The sequence below is a fragment of the Aplysia californica genome, unplaced genomic scaffold, assembly GCF_000002075.1.
Source record: "Aplysia californica isolate F4 #8 unplaced genomic scaffold, AplCal3.0 scaffold00112, whole genome shotgun sequence".
Classification (NCBI taxonomy): Eukaryota; Metazoa; Mollusca; class Gastropoda; order Aplysiida; family Aplysiidae; genus Aplysia; species Aplysia californica.
In genome coordinates, this window is record NW_004797382.1 from 889170 (window position 1) to 910231 (window position 21062).

The 21062-nt window shown below is 40.4% G+C and overlaps 1 protein-coding gene across 1 annotated transcript; it reads left to right on the forward strand.

Annotated features, from left to right (window-relative positions):
* The first annotated feature begins 1126 nt into the window (after nucleotides 1-1126).
* LOC101862865 (histone PARylation factor 1) lies at nucleotides 1127-15429 on the forward strand. The gene is made up of 7 exons (XM_005095720.2): nucleotides 1127-1283; nucleotides 7316-7433; nucleotides 8657-8926; nucleotides 9836-10034; nucleotides 11227-11331; nucleotides 12720-12955; nucleotides 13950-15429. The coding sequence occupies exons 1-7, from the start codon at nucleotides 1158-1160 to the stop codon at nucleotides 14258-14260; spliced, it is 1365 nt and encodes a 454-aa protein (XP_005095777.1). The 5' UTR covers nucleotides 1127-1157; the 3' UTR covers nucleotides 14261-15429.
* Nucleotides 15430-21062: the final 5633 nt, after the last annotated feature.

Below are 21062 nucleotides of genomic sequence, written 5' to 3' on the forward strand. Positions count from 1 at the left end.
TACTCTTGGTTCAGCCACACCCTTGATCTTAATTAAAGTAGGTAAGATCTACTCCTAGCCGTCTCGGATAAGGGCAAAGTCAAGCTGTACGTCCTCAAACCCAATATAACGCATTCACAATCATAGGGGCCACCACTCCACGTACGTGACATTTTGGGTCACTGCTATAGATTTTGCACCCCTCGACCCTCTTTCGTTACCAAGGTAGTTTCTCGTAGCACTGGGCAAAATTGCTTGTTTTGTTTTTCTAATTCTCTACATTACATTGAGCCTAATTTAAATGGCGTGTGTACACGATCTTTTGTTGTAGGCCTAATTGTCCACGCTTTGGACCAATCCACGGGGTTTCAGGGAGGGGCCCCTGAGGTAAAAAGACAATAACAAAATGGAGAGATTTAGCCCCCCCCCCTCTTGATATCATCCATAATTTGATGTTCAATATTTGTACAAAGGAAGGAGCAGTGGGATTAAATTAATTATGGGCAGCAGATGAGTTTTCATTGAGGGCAGACGGTCTCTAGATTTTGACTTATACTCTATGATTTCTTTTACTTTTAATCTGCTTGTTCTTCTTCTTCTTTTCTTCTTCTAATTCCTCGTTCTCGATGACAGCAGAGACAGTCAGCTCGATGTCGTGCACAAACTGTGCAGTCCGCTTCAAATATGAGAGACTGCCATAGAGCTTCTCTCAGGGGGAGTCACATTCTGAATCTGCTAGTATGATTGGGTTTAAAAAAATTATTATTTATCCAATTTTTTTCATTTATTCATTGATATACTAATTAGTTTATTTATTTATCTATTAATAATCTTTTAATATAATATATCCATGTATAATCATATGCACGACATTGCAAAATATTCTTTTGCAAAACAGACTCACTGCTGGCAAACGAAGTCAACTGTTCACTAAACAATAAATACATGTAGCAAAACTAGGGTGAAAATGTAGGCCTACAGATTTTGTTGTTGCTGTAGGAATCTCTTAAATTGCTGTTAGAGTGACACACTGTTGTGAAATTATGTATTATAATACAAACTTTCAACTGCGAAACAATTTTTCTACGAATATAGCTGTGGCCTTGGCCTTGGCATGCCTCCTTCCTTGCCTTGCCTTAGTCCGGAAGTAAGCAAGTAAAGAAACTGAAACAAGAAAAATGGCGGCAGTTCCCAAGCAGAAAATAACACAGACTAAGCCAGATTGCAAATATGGTAGTAAATGCTACCGCAAAAACACCCAGCATTTGCAGAACTACTCGCATCCGCGTGGAAACGATGAAGAGGTACTCATTCTTATAGAATGCTCATATGGATTCTAATGTTAGTTTTTTGTTAGCCGACAAAGGAGAGAGCGGGAATACTTCGATTGCAGTGGTGATTGTTTGTTGAGGATGTGCTTTTGGTCGTGCCGCCAGCAGAGACGTCAGGGCACTATTTGGATATATGGTGGTCCCGACTTTTATGTAGTGTAGGCAACTGAAATATCGATACTGATTCAAATAGTCACGGTATCAATGTTTTATAAGTGTTGGCCACCTCTATTCTCACCCCGGGTGAGAATAATAGCGCAGGCGAGTCTTTTGGCTATCGAAGTGACTATTCGGACTCGAGTCCGAATATGAAAAAATGTTATTCGGACTCTGATTCTTATCCAGCATGACGACATCACTTCCGACTTCCTGTGACTCCTGACTCCGGCTTCCTGTCCTGCCTCACTCGTGACTCGCAACAGGCTGGGTAGAGACCGGGATCACTTCGGGCAAAATGGCGTTAAATTGTGCTGGAGCCGAGTTTTTATCTTATGATGAATTTGAGGCCGGCCTGAAAAGTTAGAGCGCTTCTAATAAATGTTTATTTGTCAAGAGGTCATCAGAAGTAATTAAAGATGGCTCGTTAGCCGTTAGCGTGCGTCGGGGTCGGATAGGCGGCCTGCACACGTGTGGCTGTGTGTGCGTGTCGGGGGAGGGGGGCGCTATTGGTCCGGGCGTTGAACGTCGCATACGCGTCAGTCCCCCCCCCCCCCCGCAACTGATCATTATTACAATAATAAGCTAGTCTTGACGTAGATCTACGTAATGAATTGTGCGCTGGTCTATGGAATCAAAAGTTGCCGTATGCTCGGCTCTACACAGCAACACAACTTTTTCTAAGTAAACAATCGAGATGACACAGGCTTGTGTATATGAACGAATCAGTCTTTTTTTCTTTTCACAGCTCATAATATGCAGGTGCCAGGAGATCTGCTTATCTTCAATTTTACCTTTTTCTACAACAAAGAAAGTGGGAAACATGGGGGGGGGGGGGGCGTATCAATGAGGCGGCGGGCATCGGATCAGCAGACAAGGCCAAGGTGTGGGGGAAACTAAAACATGGCGGAAAATTGGAAGCACTGAACGTTAAATATCTATAGAACGAAGACACTTCCTTTTTTTCCGGACCCGTGTCGGAATAACTTTTTTTTTTTTATTCGGACTGGAGTCTGAATATGAAATTTTTTTATTCGGACTCGAGAAATGTTATTTGGACTCAAGTCCGAATAATGACGGCCTTTGGCTATTCTCACCCGGTGTGCGTTCACCGTAGTTCACCGTTATAGCCTAGATCTCTAGGCCAACCAATTTTGTGTTCACCCTGAACCACAGAATTCTACGCTGTGATAACCGAAATATTGTAGAATTCTGTGCCGTGAGCAAATGTTCCATTACTATTGTTAGCCTATAACTATATAATAAAGCGTACAATTTTGTCTGTGGGTAGTGGAGAGAGAGAGAGGGGAGTAGCGGGAGAAGTTTCGGGCAAAACAAAATGGCGACCCGCGCAGTTCGGCTCGATTCGAAAAGTTAAATAGCCGTAGCATCTTTTGTAGACGACCAAATTAATTTACTTTTGTGTTTTAACATCATTATTTAACTTTGTTTTGGTCAGTTTGATCGTCCACACCTATAGACAGTATTCAGAAAGAGAGAGAAGAGGGGAGGAGTAGATCTTGCTAGAACTTCCGGGCAAAACAAAATGGCGACCCGCGTAGTTCGGCTCGATTCGAAAAGTGAAATAGCCATAGCATCTTTGTAGACGATCAAATTATTTAGCAATGCCAATGAAAATTTAAATTTTCACTTTTGTCCCCTTTTTTTTGGTACCTAAGAAAGAATTTTCCATTCTAAGAATTATGCTTCTTGAATTTTGAGAATCGGTTCATAAATAAAAAAGTTATGGGGTTGTAAAGGTCGGCAAAATATGGATGACCCACATATAGGAAAATACTCCTAAAAAGTGGACCACGCAGTAACAGATTCTGTAAGAAAATCGACGATATCTCGGTAACTAATCAGAGTGTTCGAGAGAAACTTGGCTACCCGATGTATTTTTGAGTGTAGAAATCATTTCTGCAGTCAGATTTACTACCAATTTCGTAGTTTTTTTTATATTAAAATTATGGTGTACATATTACGATTTTGCGAAAAAAGGGGTGTCGGGATGAGTCCATTTTATTTAATAGCATCGTATCACAACATGGGATCTTTAAGAATATATGTCGGCAGCGTGACTAAATAATTGCAAAGCTTTTTATGATGACTTTAGACCATGCCAACCTTAAAAGATAAGTTTATTCAATCTAGCATGCCGTACAATTAAAAATTCTTTTTCCCCCGTTGAGACGCGAACACCCCGAGGCGAGATAACCTCGCCTCGGAATACCCCCATAGCGATGTTACAGGGGAATAGAGAGAAAAACAACCGGATGCACGCGCCCGCCATTGCCCTATTTCAAGTGACCAATGAACGGGCCCGGAATAGTCATCCTGGGATTTGTAGGTCACATACATTTGCCACGAGAGTGAGGGGAAAATGGCCGGTCTCCGTGCGAAGCCGCTTTGGATAGGGGGGTAGTCGTGCATTTATGATCGGGTCTAAACAACTACTTGACACAGAAAGTTCAAATTTGAGCACACTATAGAGGATAGAGATCTATTACCATCTCGGCGTTGAAATTCAAACTCCTTATAGTTTTCGGTGTACACGATACGAAAGTGTTCCCGACACCAAAAGTATAGGGTAAATTATGTGTACGAACTTCAACGTCTACATATCATTAGTTTGCCCTATTTTCTGATTGGTTGCCGAGTTTCATTCGGATTGGTTCGGAAATAGAGCAGACCGAGGTTGACAAAGTTAGTCACCTACGCTTCGGCCGGGTCCGCAAAATCGCCCGTAAACGGGGACCAAATTTTCGCCTCGCGGGAAAGCCTGATTGGCATTGCTATCAAATTAGCTTAAATTTTGAGCTATAACGTAATTTTTTCTTTGCTTTTATCCATTTGATCATCCACACAGATAGAAAGGATTCCGAAAGTAGGAAAAACAGGTCTTGTTTCACACCGGGTGAGAATAGCAAACGGTGGCAAGTCTCACCCGGGGTGAGAGGTCGATCGTATTTTTATTCTCACCCCGGGTGAGGATAGCCACTTCCTTTATGGTTTATCAGTAGCCTAGATTCTAAATCTAGCCTACAATGAAAATGAGCAGTAAAAATTCACTTGTTTTTCACAAAGCAAGGGGGGTTGCCCCCCTATTTTAAAAAAAACAAAACTTTGGGTGTTTCAGGGGGGCATGCCCCTCTGAATTTGACCATGATTTGATGTATTTTTGCAATTAGGTTTGAAAGGCTATCTCTCCGGCACGCGAATCAAAAAGTAATCGTTTAGACTTAGAACCAAAAGTGATCGTTCTAGATTTTCTCTAGGTTATATTTCCCTGTCACAAAAGTGGGGACCACCATATCCAAGTAGTGCCGACGTTAGACAAATTAAATAACGAAGTGTATACAGACCCGGTAACCGGGAAAAACAAAGTCACGAGGTATACAGACCCGGTAAGGAAACTCTTTTGTGATTTCGGAAAGTTTCAGCGCCCAGACCCGGTAGTGTGTGTGTGTGAGAGAGAGAGAGCAGGGGGAAGTGAGCAGCAAAATGTATGACATGCCCCAGTTGGCAGGAGGGAACAAGAGAAAGATTGGGAAATGGGTGGGGAGAAAGAAAGACAGAGACAAACAAAGAAAAAGAGAATGCGAGTGAGAGAAAGAGAGAAATAGAGAGGATGGCTGCTCGAGAGAAATTATGACATTGTTCTTTTCTTCAAATTGTGATTCCTCCAACTCCAAAACGGAGGAAAAACGATCGTTCATTGAAAAGACATCCGCAATCTTCATTTAGATCTAGGCTAGCCTTGAAACTAGATCAATGATTTATGTCTGTCTGTCTAGATCTAGACCTAGCCTAGGCCATAGATCTAGAAGAACCTAGGTCTACCCTGAGCCAAGAGGACGCTGAAACTGTCCGAAGTCACAAAAGAGTTCCCCTACCGGGTCTGTATACTTTGTGACTTTGTTCCCGGTTACTGGGTCTGTATACACTCCCATTAAATAAGATATGAGGAAAGGGTTGTTCTTTGAAGGCTCTAATTAATATAATTTAAGCTGCTGAACATCATTTACTGGTGGGCCACTGATTTGCGTCAGTTTCATGTGGCCAGGGAAACTGCCTCTCGGGCTACACTGCTCTCACCATTGTTGTTGTTGTTGACTGACAAAATTTCATCATTACGTGTGTGCCCAGAGGCAGTAGCCCACTTGGATTGACCATCCCACTCAGGTGGTTGGTCCCAATGAGACGGTGGAAGTCCACAAGAGCAAATTATGCATCACAAATACCACAGTAGTAGAGGATCGTACAGAGTGAGTCAGTGAGAGAGGGACACTGGGTCCTCGGTATTGTGGAAATGGGTGGCAGTGATAAAATTATAATTGTGATTACATTGGTGCCCGTGCCTGACAGGTCAGCTGCCACACTCCTGCCCATCATTCAGGCTCATGTTTTACCCGGGACAAGGATATATTCACTGACTGATGAGTGGGCGAGATATCGTCAATTGCCCAATCATATGATTTTTCGATGAATCACTCTCCTTTTTATGGACCCAGCAGACAGAACGGTGCACACGAACCAAATAGAAGGATGCTGGAGTGAAGCAAAAAGTAAATGCAGGGCCATACATGAGGGCACCTCTGACACCTCCTTATATTTGAATCATTATCCTGTCTGTCGAAGTTTATTTGGAGAAAGGAGTTCAAGAGCAAAGACTGGAAATATTCTTTACTGGATTACCTTCTACAACGTTTAATCCCTTGTTGGCTAATGCTGGTTGTGCTCTGTAAAACTTAATTTCATTTGGTTTTCAAGTTTCAAGTTATTTTTTCAAGCTTTTGGATTATTATAAATGGAATTTTTCAAGCTTTGGTCTTTACTTTGCTGTGTTCTTCAGTGAATCTTTGAGGGTGATTTGGTGAGTAGCCTACACAATGTCAAAATGATTTAATTTTTAGAAAAATCTGTCTATTGCTTTGTTTTTGGTCTTTCTTTTTTTTCCTCTTTGGCTTGTTGTATGGCGTTTGATTTCCTGGCATTAGTTTTTCCTTCCGGTCTCACACTTAGTTCTTTCTTCTTCGATACCCTGGCACTTCATGGTCTCTGGCGTATGGTTCTTGGACTCTAACGAACGGAAATACGAAATCATCCAAGCTTTACCTGAGTTCACACACTAAACCACACCCATAACGGTTCGTTTTTACTTTCACTCGCGCTCGCAGATGTACTTCTATGGAGTTCGAAGGTCAAATCACTATTTTTGGCTGCAGCATATCATATAGAATTGTTATAATGATTTTGTAGACCTTGCCATACAAAGTCAAAGTTTATATAAAAAAAACAACTGCCCAATGCCTTTGTATATTTTGTCTGTGATCTCTCTGATTGTAATCTGTACACACAGAGAATGATTTAGAATGGTTGCAGGCAGAGATCATGCCAACTGAGGCCCGCTCTATGTCTAATGCGAACTTCAGTGCCGGTTTTATTAATGCACTTACAATTCCACTGTGAATTGTGGGAACTTTCAATAGTTTCAGCTCCTTACAGTTATTGTACAGTGTTACTCCTTGTGACCCAAAGCTATTCTTTCAGTGCAATGACTAGTTACTTTAACTTTGCTTCTCATTCTCATTCTCTTAACAATCAGTCAGCATTTTTTAAAATAAAAAAATCTGTGTAACTCCTCATGTTATACTTTTGCGTGGATTTTATGTTTGAATACCTTTTTCTGCAGTTTTTGTTGGAAAATTTTTATGTGTAGAAATTGAAATATTTAGAATTTTCTTTTCACGACTTCATATTTGTACACAACTGAAAAATTCTAGGCGATCAGTTGTTTTCTTTTTACTATTTCTTTAAAATAATTCTCTTTATATTTTCCTTGTCAGGAAAGCTCTGAAGACCCACCTACTGTGAGAACCAGGAAAGGCAACAAAGATGTTAAAGGAAATGAAAAGAAGACAATCAGAGATTATTTTGGGAAAACCCATGATTTATCAGAATCAGGTGCTCTTATTTTCTCCATTTCCCTTCATTCTTATATTGTTTAGTTGAAGTTGTCGCTTTCGTTACTTTCGACAAGTATACTAACTATGACTCTCTTCTTGTAAGAAAAATGATTTATTAGTAGGATTACGAATGTAATTTTTGGGTGCAAAATTGTACTTACCAGTGGGCCACAACGTGTGTGGAATTTCGAGTTAAAATCTTTTAAAAAATGTATTTTATGTAAACATGATATGAATGCAAACTATTTGATTTCAATAGTGATTAAATGAATAATGGTTAGATTTTAAAGAGTTTTCTTTCAGTCTCACTTTTTTGCTGTCTAATTCGGATATATAATATATTATATATATATATAATTATAAATAATAATGGGGGGGAGGGGGTGCAGACTTAAATAATTTATTGTTTTGCTACTCTTAGGCTTCAAGGTCTTTTATTCGCCCCTCAGGGCAGTGGTACTGTCTGAAGTTGTCTTTAGGCCATTCCCAAAGGGGGGTATTAACATGTTCTTATGCACAGTAGAATTGTTTGGGCTGATCAATGTCATGCTCATACTGTGCCGGAACAACATATGGGGGACCTGCTGCTTTTTCTTTTCTCATCCTTACTATCTTAATTTTTCTTCTACTTCTTTTTTATGTTTGAATTGTTTGTCTTTCTCTTGTGAACTGTTATTTCCATGGTGCCTTGATAATCGAAGCAGACTTTGTGCTGTTGAGACTAGAGAGGTGAGCAGAGTAAGCCTGATTCCCCGTTTGGACTTCTCTGTTGACATTCACCCCTTGGTGCTCATATGGCGGTATGCAGATTTGCGAGCGCTGTAAAACCTTACTAAAACAAACAAAAGGTCTTTTATGTCTATGGGATTGTCAGAAAACGTTTTCATTTGGTGGTAATGGTAGGACGGAAAGTCCTAATAAAGTTTTTTCTTCTTATTTTCTTTCTGTCTTTTTCCCTGCTGTTTATGTTGGGTGGTATAGTGACAGTACTGGGTGGGTTTTTTTTACTGTTTTTTTTTTCTTTCTGGGGGGGGGGGGGGTAGCTCTGACTCAGACAACAGATTCATTCATTACCTATGAATGTAGTCTTTTTTAAACCTCAAGCAAGGTGTGATTTAGTCTTTTAGTTTTGTGTAGGTTCCTTGGGTTTGTTAGTGTGAGTAAATATTAATTTTCGCTGAACGTTCATGTGCCAATTTCTTTTATTTATCTCAAATGCAGATGAAGACGATGATGGACCAAAGACGAAAAAGGCAAAGACTGACAGTTCTTCAAAAGATGTTGCTTCTTCTAGCAGTGAAGTGGTTGAAACTAATTCTTCCAAAGAGGCTCAGGAAAATGATGAAGATGTGGAAGAGGAAGACGATGAGGCCCCAGCATCACCTGAGGACATCAAAGAAAGTATCAAGGCAAAATTCCTCGTTGAAATGCCCGAGGATTTTTTCCTCTTCTGGGAGTTTTGCAAGTGTCTGAATCCATCAAAACCTCAAGGTGAGACAAAATTCCGAGACAAGTTTTTGCACGACTCATCTCGTATGTAAAATTTTGGCCGTGTTTTATATTTTGATAAAAGGACCTCCTTTTATTCCAATGACGGTGGGAGTAAAAGACCAAGTACTCCTTATGTGCATTTTATTTTTGACTACAGTCAAGCACACCCACAGTGAACACTCACAATGCTAACAGATTTTCGGGTCCCCATTTTTTACTTTCACTTGTACAGTTTAACACTTATAGCTTGAATTCGTTGGGACCGGTCTCGGTAGTTCGAGGGATATCTTACAAAGACCAAAAAAAAAAAAAATGGGACCACAGGCACAGTTCGACGGATGCCTGAATTCGAGTTTTCTGTGTTCGATCTATACATGTTATACTGCGTTCTTTGCTTGTAAAACATGTAGATAGCAAAATTTGTAAATTCAATGTCTCTCTAATTTCTCTATGTGCATGCTAAACTGAGCTTTTAAAGTTTTCTCTGGGAAACGATAAATGGTGTGGTTGATAGTTTTTCTTCCCTGATAGGTTTGATGTTAAAAAGTAAAACAGACACAGGTCAGAAGTAACGCGCACATAACTCGTTCAGCGCTAAGTTTAAACCGTTCCACTTCCCTGTTGTGCTGAACAATTTCTGGGTGAACTGGTTGGGGTCGAGGGTAACTTACAAAAAGATTATTTAAAAAACCAACAACTATGTCATCCATCACAGCTATTTTTTGTTACTGCTTTTATTCAGCTCAGAATTGAATGTAGATTTCAGTTTAAGCGGATTCTATTGTATATTATTATGAATGACTACATATAGTAATAATATTATACCTTTGCTGAAAATAGATTGATCTGATACAAGTTTCACGTACATCATGCACAAAATATTTACTGCTCAATTTTTCTATTTCTCAGATGCCTTGAAGAAAAGTTTGAGCCTTCGACTGGTTGGACCCTTTGATGTTGTAGCGGGGCGCCATAAAGGCGTGACGAGAAATAAGAGAGGGCGGAGGCCCAACTTCCTGTTACACTACAGATACTACTACGACCCACCGGAGTTTCAAACTGTTATTGCTGCCGACGATGACACAAAGTTTCATCTGGGATATTATAGGTATGATTTAGAAGTTGATTTTTTAAATGTTAAATTTGATGTTAAATGCTAGACCATGTTTCTCTGTCCTGTATTTTTTTTTTTTTTTCAATTTATTCATTGTCCCTGAATTGATATGAATATTTTTTAAATTTAAGACAAGTTTTGATTGAGAAAGGGGGTGGGTGTTGTAATTTGGTTGTTTTGTGACATTTTGTCTTCTTAATTTTATTTATTTGTGGATTTTTGCTGGTGTCTCATTCTTGTGAGTTTTGATTTTGTTTTTATTTGGGGGGCTCTGTTGTGGTTATGGGTGATGAACCTTTTAAATCAATTTCCATGAAAAGATTTATCAGATGTTTATTTAGCCTGTTTTAATTCTGTTAAGGTTTTTTTGTGTTTGTTTGCAGTGGGTTTGAACATTTCTGTAGTATGGATTATATTTATGTTGAGAAGAGGTTAGGGAAAAACTTGCACCATGCTTATTTTTATCTGTATTTTTTACTTTAATCTCTTTGTTCGCTATAATTTGTCTAGTGATGGTGTATTGTTGTAATACAACACTTACCCTGAGCTGCGTTTTTTTATGATGTCTTATTGTTTTTACTTCATTCATGGTAATTTCAATTGCTGTCTGTCTTTTCTTAAGGCCATGTACACTTTCAACCCCTCTGCATTGGCATCTGTAGTGTAGCAGTTACTGGGAAAGGGGGGTGGTTTATCAATTTGTTTTCGTCTTTCTGTTGGGATGTTGTATCCCTCTCGGCTCGGGTTGGCCCTGACAGGCAAGGTCAGAGGCTTGCCTCCTAAATGATCTAAATTGTGTTAATGGGGACGTAAGAAAGCCTACATTTTTTTTAAAGTAAAAAATTAAAAACCCTTAAGACCACATTTCTCTTTCAGAGATGACCCTCAAGAAGCTCCTGTGTTTGTGGCAAGCAACTCCCCCGGCCAGCCGCCCAGGGATAAAATCCATCAGTTGCACATGCAGGGGACCTGAGTTCAATTCCGGAGTGGGGGGATTTTTATCAAGTTTTTTTCGTCTTTCTGCTGGGATGTTGTATCCCTGACAGGCAGGGTCGGAAGCCTGCCCCCTAAATGATCTACTTGTTTCGATTTCGAGGGGGGGGGGGGGGGCGAAACGCCAATGTTGGGAGAATTTTTTTATTTTTTAAAAAATCCCCTGTGCTTCAAGTCCACCTTTCTGTTTCAGAGACGACCCCCAAGAAACTCCTGTGTTTGTGGCAAGCAACTCCCCCGGCCAGCCGCCCAGGGATAAAATCCATCAGTGCGGGGAAAACCTGTTTGCAGCTGTGCAGTATGTAGAAGAAAATATGGTGGAGTTCGCTTAAACTGAAATGTGTGGGACTGCCGAAATTTTCTTTTCGGTTTAGCTGGAGTTTTCAGCTTAAAGAGGTTGTTCTAGTAGAAGTTTTTAAAAAATGGGGATTTTCTTTTCTTTCAGTTTACTGTTTCTTTCAGTTTACTGCTGTTTTGTGATTAACCCATTACTCTCAGTAGTACACATTTTCGTACGGCAGTAACAGTCTGGTGGCAATGAAAGTGCCAATTTCCTCGGCACTTGCCTGTAATAGGGTCAGCCGCGTTCGGGTTAAAGCTGACTCCCCTGTATTAAAAAAAAAAGTTATTTCAAAGGTGTATGTGCGACTTGACAATTTAGTTTTTTCTTGTTAAATTAACTATCTTGCATAGATTAATTTTTTGGTCAGTTGGGAGCACCAGTAACAGTAAGGAAGAAGAACAATATTTTTTGTGATTGTAAAATGTGCTGTTCAAGGTTGAAAAGAGGCAGTTTTGGCATGTGCTTTGGTCTAGTGTGGTTTCCTACTTCTTTCCTATCAGACATCTTTTGTCCTTATCTCTCTCTTTTTTTTCTTTTTTTTTTCTCTCTTGTAACACACCACTAATCTTCAACTTTTACTCTCATGTGAATCAATTGTGTTGCAAGTTCTGTAAAACTTTTTACTAAAACTACACATTACATCAGAGGACACCTTTGCTTTTTACAGTGAGGGTGTGTATGTCTTTAGATAGGTCAGTGTTTTCTTCACTTTGCTTTAGGCCATGATAACTATGTGAGTTGGACATAGAAAAAATCAGTGCAAAATTTGTTTTTAATTGTTGTTTTCCTACTGCGTAACCTCTCATCTCTTTTACCGTCTTCTCTTATGTCTCGGCAAATCTTCCCATGCATACATACTGGACTGTACATTGTTGGGGTTGGGGGAGATGCCTACATGTATGCAGCAAGTCCCGGTTGTCGAAGAAGTGCACATAATATGTTCATTAGTAAGGTTAGGAATGGTTTTCTTCAGGTTTTACATAAATGTGCCTCGTTTGTTTGGTTTTTTTTACGCCTAGGGCTTGTATGATAAGGGATTACTGATACTGAATTTTATGCCAATTAAGTTGCTATTCAGTTCATTTCCATGTGTAAATTGTTGTGATCTTTGTATTCTGTTGGGCCGGACAGGAAGTTACTGGTTAACTTTTTTATTGTTGATGCTATTCCAGTTGGAGTGGTTGGAGGGTGCCACTGGTAGGTCCTTTTTATTTTTCTTTCCCTCTGTTTTCACTGTGTGTCAGTCTTGATTTTTCCTGCACTAAATGACCTTTGTTCTGTAAATGTGCTTGTTTTTAGGTAGACAAACCAATACTTCTATGAGTATCCTTTTCATTTTACAGCATTTATGCATCTAAACAAGTCAAGACAGCAGCAGCAAATAAAAAGAAGGACATCCAGACTCTGATCAAGTCCATTGAGGAGGCAGCAGCCAAACATAAGCTTCCCCTGGAGGCTTCCACCAAACAGATGAAAAGCCGTCAGAAGAAGGTGGTCTGCCCGACGTTCCACAGTGCGGGTATCGTGGTGCCGGTAGACGACAACGAAGTGGGCTACAGGCCTGTGCCAGAGACCATCGGTGAGCTCAGCAGTGAAATAATAGATATTTCTACCTTCCCCTAGAGCATGGATGCCATTTTTTCGGAAATTCCTGGGCTTCATAAAAGGATCACATTCCATAATTATATATATATATTTTTTTTAATTTTAAAAAATCACATTCCATAATTATATATATATTTTATTTAAATTTATGTGTGGGGGTTGTGAAAAAAAGTTGAAAGATTATAGCTTTGTAACTTGTCAATCTATTCCTAGATTACACAAGAGTAATTTAATAATTGTAATGGGAGTTTATATAGCGCCTAGTCCCTGAACATTCTGAACATTACAATGCAAAACTTTTACACAATAACTTAACTGTTGAATCAAAATTGAAGGACAGAAAATGCAATAATAATAATAATAAATAGCATTTGTATAGCGCATATCCCCACTCGAAAGCAAGCTCTATGCGCTTTACACTATGGGTCTTCTTTTCCCTCCTTCCATCTATTGTTTCTGTCTGTCCCATTTTTTCCTGGCACTTCATGATCATCACCGTGTCCATGTGCTTTTCTTTTTTCAAACTTAAATATATATGAACAGCACAAAGACTGTTGTTTTGGAACTGAGTGCTCGTGATTAAATTCTAATCTTTTATCATCACTGTTGTCATTATTGTGAATATCTAGTGGTGAGGCTGTTGGGCGTGCAACCGAACATTGAACCCATTTTTTTGTTCTTGGGTAAGGCACTTTATATGAGATTTTTTTTCTCACTTCGCCCAAGTGGAAATGGGTACCTGGCTTTAGAAAGCAAAAGATCTTGTCAATTTGTGTTGAGTGCTTTATCGTCTGCTTGCATATTATAATGTTCACCAGGAAGCAGAGAATGTTTCTCAGTCTTCTTGCGTCTGCTGGGGTGATAATATAGTTTGTAAAGGGCTTAGAGCTTGTAGTTGAGCGGTGTGCTCAAAGCAAATGCCATTTATTATTGATTAATAAATAATTTTACAATTATTATTTCCTCAGGCGATTTGCGCGCCATGTTCCGAAAGATCTCGGAGTCGAAGGGTGAGTCGGAGCGAGATAAAAACATGGAGGATCTGCACGAGCTGATCACATTGGTCCAGTTTGCCAACGACGAGTGTGACTACGGCGAGGGCCTGGAGCTGGGTCTCGACCTCTTCTCCTTTGGAGGAAAAATCTTTCACTCACAAATAGAAACCCTTTTGCCTTTGGCGTATCAGCTGTTGAAGAGGAATGAGTTCTCCAAGATTATCGAGGCCCATTTGAAGAGGCGACCGGGGGTCACGGAATGTGTGGATGAACTGTTGTCGTAGCTGATTGTTTCACCTAGAGTGGTGTCTCCCGTTCGCGTGCACTTCTTGATCTTTGAACCTATTTTCCACTATTTCCGGCTTCCTACTTTCTTTTTCAACTATTCCATTCAAGAAAATATTGACCTATAAAATGGTCTTGCTCATAGTTGCAAATTTTTTTAACGCTGTGTGCCCAACAGTTTTTCCAACCTTGGGGATTTTCTTTACTGTGCGTGCATATCTTCTCTGTACGTACATGGGATTCCTTACTGTGCGTGCATATCTTCTCTGTACGTACATGGGATTCCTTACTGTGCGTGCATATCTTCTCTGTACGTACATGGGATTCCTTACTGTGCGTGCATATCTTCTCTGTACGTACATGGGATTCCTTACTGTGCGTGCATATCTTCTCTGTACGTACATGGGATTCCTTACTGTGCGTGCATATCTTCTCTGTACGTACATGGGATTCCTTACTGTGCGTGCATTCATATATACAAGTTGAAAGCCAACAGAAGAGAAATCTGATAACATTTGTGCATTAACTGATTCCGTCCATTCGGCCGCTGACAGCGGCTCTGACTTTCTCCACTGCATCCGTTCGGCCGCTGTGAGCGGCTCAACGAAATCCGAAACAAATGTGCACTTTTTAACTTGGTTCCTACTTTATAAGTTGTCGAAAGGAAGTAGTACTTGTAAACAAACCTGACTTCAATCTCTGAGCGCCAATATCAATCGAAACTCCGCGAAATTCTTTCAAAAATCGTTGTTTTGTTGTCGCTATGTAGGCTAGATCTAAGGGTAAATAACACGTAGCCAGGTATAAGAAAAAGGCCCTTCAAAGACAGATATTCAACTAACTTCGTGAAATTCTTGCATAAATGTGTGCTAGGGTGATATCGCTACAATTTTGTGTTGTTTCCTTTGGATTATAAGGACTTGTAGAGCTGAGAAAATGCTGTAAGTCGAAATTTTCAAATAGGTGTTGCACAATTTTTTTTCATCATTCGTTTTTGTCTGACGCAAAATACCAATACAAACAGATTATAGGTCATTGTTATTGATATAAACAGATTCGCACAGGCTAAAAATCTTGATGCCACCCAGGAATTTGTCAGTACATGTAATAGTCTGATAACGCAACATTTGTAACATGTAGGTTCTGCATTACAAACGTGGTGTCGCCATGAAAATAATCAATATAATTCATCACTGTGCTGTCACTTGAGGGGTCAAAAAATAAAAAAATAAAGTTATACAAGCGTCTTCTCGGGCTCACTGACTGTAACCTCCTTGCCGGTCAGTGAACCTGTGCGCGTTCTGAGCACAGTGAAGTACAGGACTCTGGAGTGGGGGGAGATTATTGATTAATTTTTGTCTTTCACGCTATTTCTTCCTCTCCTCTTGTCTATTAAGCTCTTTCTTATCTCTTTGTTTTCTGGCTATCTCTTTCTCGATTTTTTTCTATCTCTCATTCTTTTTCGCTCTTCTTTCCGTTCGGCTCTCTGTTTTTTTGCCTGTTTTTCTTCGTGGAGGTCTCTGCACGCCTTTCCACTGAGTAATCTTGGCATTGTCTGTTTTTGCTATTTTTATTTCCCTTTTTCCCCCAACCCTGAGGATATGCAAAACATTGCTGCATTATTAGAGAGGAATCTGACCTCGATGAACGTGGTGCTTGACTTATGGGGGCTGTGGTAAGTGGTGGTAATGTTTGCATTGGTGCCGTTGAGACAAGAAGATGGTATTTTTCTTTCCAGGCACAAAAACATTCTTCCTCACACACATCAAAACCTTCCTCATACCTCCTTTTGAAAATTCTCACTCCCCTACTTCCATGCTTAATCACACATTCAGCAGTCAGAGTCAAATCTAAAAGTTCATTCAAGTGTTTTTGAAATGACTGGAGTGGACTTGAAGTTGTAGTTGCCGGCTGCTGCGGAGGAGCTGTGGTCATCGCTAGCTGCTGAGGAGCTGTGGTCATCGCTGGCTGCAGAGTAGCTGTGGGTGCTCTTGGCTGCTCTGGGGTGGTGGACGCCCCTGGCTGGAGTGAAGTTGTGACTGTTGGATTGAATGTCGTGTTTCTTCTCACTTTATTCCAGTCCAGAGCATTGGCATCAAGAGGGAATAGTCCTGCTTTTTTGAAGCGCAATGCCCCAATTCCTTGCTCACCTTCGTGTCTGGAAACTGTTGTATCCCAGGCCTTCTTGAAGACAGAAGCAAAGGTAGTCTTGCTCACGATGCTTTTCAAGCTTTCTTGGTAATCAAGAACTGCCACTCTCCAATTTTTTTAATGGAGTCCAACGGCTGAATGATCTGGCTCGAATGTGGAAGCAAGCCATAAATGATGACATCATTTTCCTCACACAACGTGCTAGCTTCCTTTGTGACATGGCTGGCATGACCATCCACAAAAGAAGCACTGGTTTCTTTATTGATTTCGTCTGAGGAACAAACACATCTTTGATCCAGCCAGCCAACAGCTCACCATCTAGCCATTGCTGGACTTCCCCATATATGCATGGTCTTCAAATCCTTTCAAGGGGTTGTAATTGAATTGCTTGCCAGGGAAAATCAACATTGGTGTTACAAATTGATTGTTTGCACTTGCACAAGCTAGACATGTTATGGTGGTCCTATTGTCACTTGTAATTGTGTAAATGTGTTTGTCACCCTTCACGCCCATAACTTGTCCACTTTTGGGGCACAGTTTGAAACCACTTTCATCCGCATTAAAAATACGGGCAGGTTCCAGCAGTAATCTGGCACCATCAATCCCCAGAATGGTAGTCTTGAGCTCCTCGAACTACCCCCTTAAGCTCTCTTCTGAGACGTAAGCCCTCTGCACACCCAGTGCCTGAGGCTGTTGTAGCACAGTCTCTGGGTGGCGTTTCCTAAATGCATAGTACCAGGTTTTTCCTGGCAAATTGTTAATGAATGGTGAAGAGCAGCGGCTTTTGTCAAAAAGTTTTTTACTGACTGGCAAAGCTGATCTCTTGTTCTGCCAAACCCTCTTCGACTCATTTCCATTACCCACTTCGCAATCTCATCCTCTTCCTGGTTAGTCAACACCGTTTTTGGAAGACCATTCTCTTCCTCAGATCTCCCTCGTATCTTCTCCATGAGCATAGTGGGAGGAAATCCCATAGAGAGCTGCAGCCTTGCTTTGAGACATCGAGCCAGATGTAGCAGCCTCCAAAGCCAAGGCAAGCTGTTCCTTCGTGTATTTTGCCTTTATTTGGTTCGTCTTTGTTCTGGAGGCAAAAAATGAGGGAGATAGTATTAGCATATTATATTTGAATTTAAGAGAGAGGGAGGGACGGTCCTATCGGAGACGGACGTTAAACTAGGAGGTCCCGCCTCTTAATAAATAACCTAATAATGTTGATAGGGGCGTTAAACTCATACCATTTCACCATTTATTAAAAGAAGATAGAAAAGAGTGAGGGAGGGAGAGCACAGAGAGAGACACACGTGGGGGGGGGGGGATTTTATCATACATTTATCACCACAGCTCTACCCTCCCGTCCCTTTTCAGTTTTCAGTCCCATTCCTTTTTATCTTCTTGATTCAACTATTACCGGTAATCTATTCTCTCTCTTTTCATTATTAAACAAGTTGAAAAGTGCTGCACAAAATGATCACTAAATTTGTGTCTACTTTTGGCTAAAAATTTCTACAACATTCATTTTGCATGCGCTGAGAAAACTAGAGTTTTTTCAGTCTTCACTACACGTGCTCCCTCCCAATCCAGCAACCCGCATTACAATTTGGCATAAAAATCGATGATAGGTCACCTGAAATACTCCAGGAAGAGTAAGCACATTTTTTAAGCTAGGGGACGCGCACAGTCAATTTCAACCAATCAGAAACTAATAAGTCATCAAAACAAGTTCACAAGTCAGTGTAGAATGTCAACTTATCACAGTTGATGAAAACCCTCTCGATGATGCCTTGTCGACGAGCATGTGATGGAAGCGAACAAAAATGGCACCTGCACAAACTGACGCATCCAATCAACGCAAAAATGCAATTTGCGACTAAAAACAAAAGTGCACGAACTGAGAAGGCGCACGCGCAGGGGCTACACCACTCTATGTCTGTTTCACCTGCTCAGTGGAAGACTCCACCGTACGCCATTTTGAAAAGTGACGTATGACTTAGTCTATTTGTTTCCCATATAAATGTGGCAGTGTCATGCAGTTGTCCTTTACAGTCAGGTGCTGCCTGCCATTATAATATATATTTTTATTCTTTATATATATAGATGTCTTAACTTGATGGAAACATTGTACAAAATATATATTCATATGACTATGTGGAGTGAATGTTATGGCCGGCAGTGACAGCAGTGCTGTCAGACTTGACTGAAAACATTTTTTCATAGTAATAAAGATACTAATGATTTCTGATTTTACTGTTTTGTAGCAAATTATATATGTACATGTACTTGTATGTTGAACATGTACATGTAGCCTAGTTGTAAACAAGTTTACTTTCTTCTTCTTCGTCTTCTTCTTATGTCCTCCTCCTCCTCCTCCTCCTCCTCCTCCTCCTCCTCCTCCTCCTCCTCCTCCTCTTCCTCCTCCTCCTCCTCCTCCTCCTCCTCTTCTTCTTCTTCCTCTTCGCCTTTTTTGCTCAGAATACTTTTTTTTTAAACCACTTGTTTTTGTAATTTATATGGGAGATTCTTCTTCTTTTTCTTCACCTTTCTTGTGTAGAACACCATGATAATAATTTTTTTAAAGAGACTTATTTTTGTAATCTTTATGGGTGAACATTTTTCTTCTTCTTCTTCTTCTTCTTCTTCTTCTTCTTCTTCTTCTTCTTCTTCTTTTTCTTCTTCTTCCTCCTCCTCCTCCTCCTCCTCCTCCTCCTCCTTCTTTTTGCCTCAAAGGCCACGTTAAGCGATTTGCAAAGGTCGTCTTGATATAAAATTTAAACAAACCTATTTCCGTTTCACTATTTTCCCCTCGCGTCTGTGGTTAAGTGGTTAGACACTTCACCATCTTACACAAGCCCGGGTTCAGTTACTGTGAGGGGAAGGGTTTTTTTGTGTTGAGTGTCTCCGTCTATCTGTGGGACCTTGTTGTATCCCTCTCGGCTGAGTTTGGCCCTGACAGGCCAGGGTCGGAGCTGTTGGCCTCTTTAACTTTTTTACTTTTAGTAAGAATTTTAATACAGCACTTGCAACAATACAAGGTCATATAAGTGCCAAAGATTGGAAGTGATACAAGAGAGTAGCAAACACAAAAAAGAAGGAGAGATATATGCATAATAAGAGTGATAGATGTTTGATAGAAAATAAGGAGCGAACCATACCAGAGCACCTGCTAACCACCTACTCTTTGACTTTGATTATCTAAATTGCGAAGATTTTGTTGTTGTTGTTATTGTTGTTGTTTGTTTTGTTTTTTTGGGGGGGGTGGAGGGCTATGTGGTAATATCCAGTACCAGGGTGAAAGGCAAATGATGATGAATGGTGCGTCGATTGGGGCGTAAAGTGTGTACAGTTACACAATATATGTAATAATTACAATTTGATCTTTAACTGAGCAAAGAGATCAGCGTCTGTGGTGTAGCGATTAGGCACTTCGCTGTCACGTGCAGTAGACCTGTCTTCGATTCCGGAGTGGGGGGGAATTTTATCGAGTATCTCGGTCTTTCTGCTGGGATGTTGTGTCCCTCTCAGCTCGGGTTCGTCTTGACAGGCAGGGTCGGTAGCTCGTTTCCTGAGCGATGTATTGTGTCAATGGGGGTGTACAAATGCGCACATTACATTTCTCAATGATATTTTTTTCTGGCATGCAGCAGCAGAGTGTCCACAGCTCTACTTTTAAAGCTTTTGTCCCAATAAAAGAAGACAAGATGGTTATCTCTGCCTTTGTTATGGTTATGATGGAGAAGACGAGGTGATTATCTCTGATTGTTTTATAATTGAGAAGACGAAGTGATTAATGATTATCTCTGCCTTTGTTATGATTGAGAAGACAAGGTGATTATTATCTGACTTTGTTATGATTGAGAAGACGAGGTGATTATCTCTACCTTTCTTATGATTGAGAAGACGAGATGATTAATGATTATCTCTGCCTTTCTTGTCTTATGATTTAGAAGACGAGGTGATAATATTATCTCTGTCTTTGTTATGATCGAGACTTGCCCTCGGAAATCCGGCAGCTACCTAGACACGGGCGAGCATTGATCTAGTTGGTGGGGGCGCCACTTGTTACACCACCTGTTAACGTTGGACCTTAAAATTTTTTATTTTTTAAAAATTCCTCCTTAGGTTTCTGTTTGCCTATCTTGCTTCAATGGCTTCTGTTACTGTTGTCCTGTTGTGTTAGGTTAGGCTATTGGAAGCAACATGCAGAAGATGTGAGGTCAATCCCTGAGTAAGAAAAGGGTTTTAGTATCGAGTTTTTCGCTTGTTTGCTGAGATGTAGGCCTATCTCTGTTTTGATTGACCCCACAGGCGGGGTCTTAATAATTTTAAGGCTGCTCTTATCTTATTGGCCCACATGGGCAAATAAGCTGGGGGCTTATTGGCCCACATGGGCCATTTAATGCGTTGTTTTTTTCAATGTATTTCGTATGTGGTGTTGTCCAAACTTGTTCTCTTTTATTTTTTCTCACTTTATCCCTTCTTGTTAATGTTTTCCTGAGGCATTCCATCTCGCACACATTTCTACAGATTTGATTGTTTGTCAGCGGTGTTCCTGCAGTTCAGCGTGATTGTTATGTGCACAGTAGACTTTGATTGTCTGCGAACAGTATTTCATTTAGAATTTAGGTTCTCCGGATGTGGGCTTGCTTCTTTCGT

Coding starts and splice junctions, on each gene's coding strand:
- LOC101862865 (XM_005095720.2), top strand. CDS start 1,158: ATGGCGGCAGTTCCCAAGCAGAAAATAACACAGACTAAGCCAGATTGC. Junction 1,284..7,315: donor CGCGTGGAAACGATGAAGAG/GTACTCATTCTT, acceptor TTTCCTTGTCAG/GAAAGCTCTGAAGACCCACC. Junction 7,434..8,656: donor CCATGATTTATCAGAATCAG/GTGCTCTTATTT, acceptor TCTCAAATGCAG/ATGAAGACGATGATGGACCA.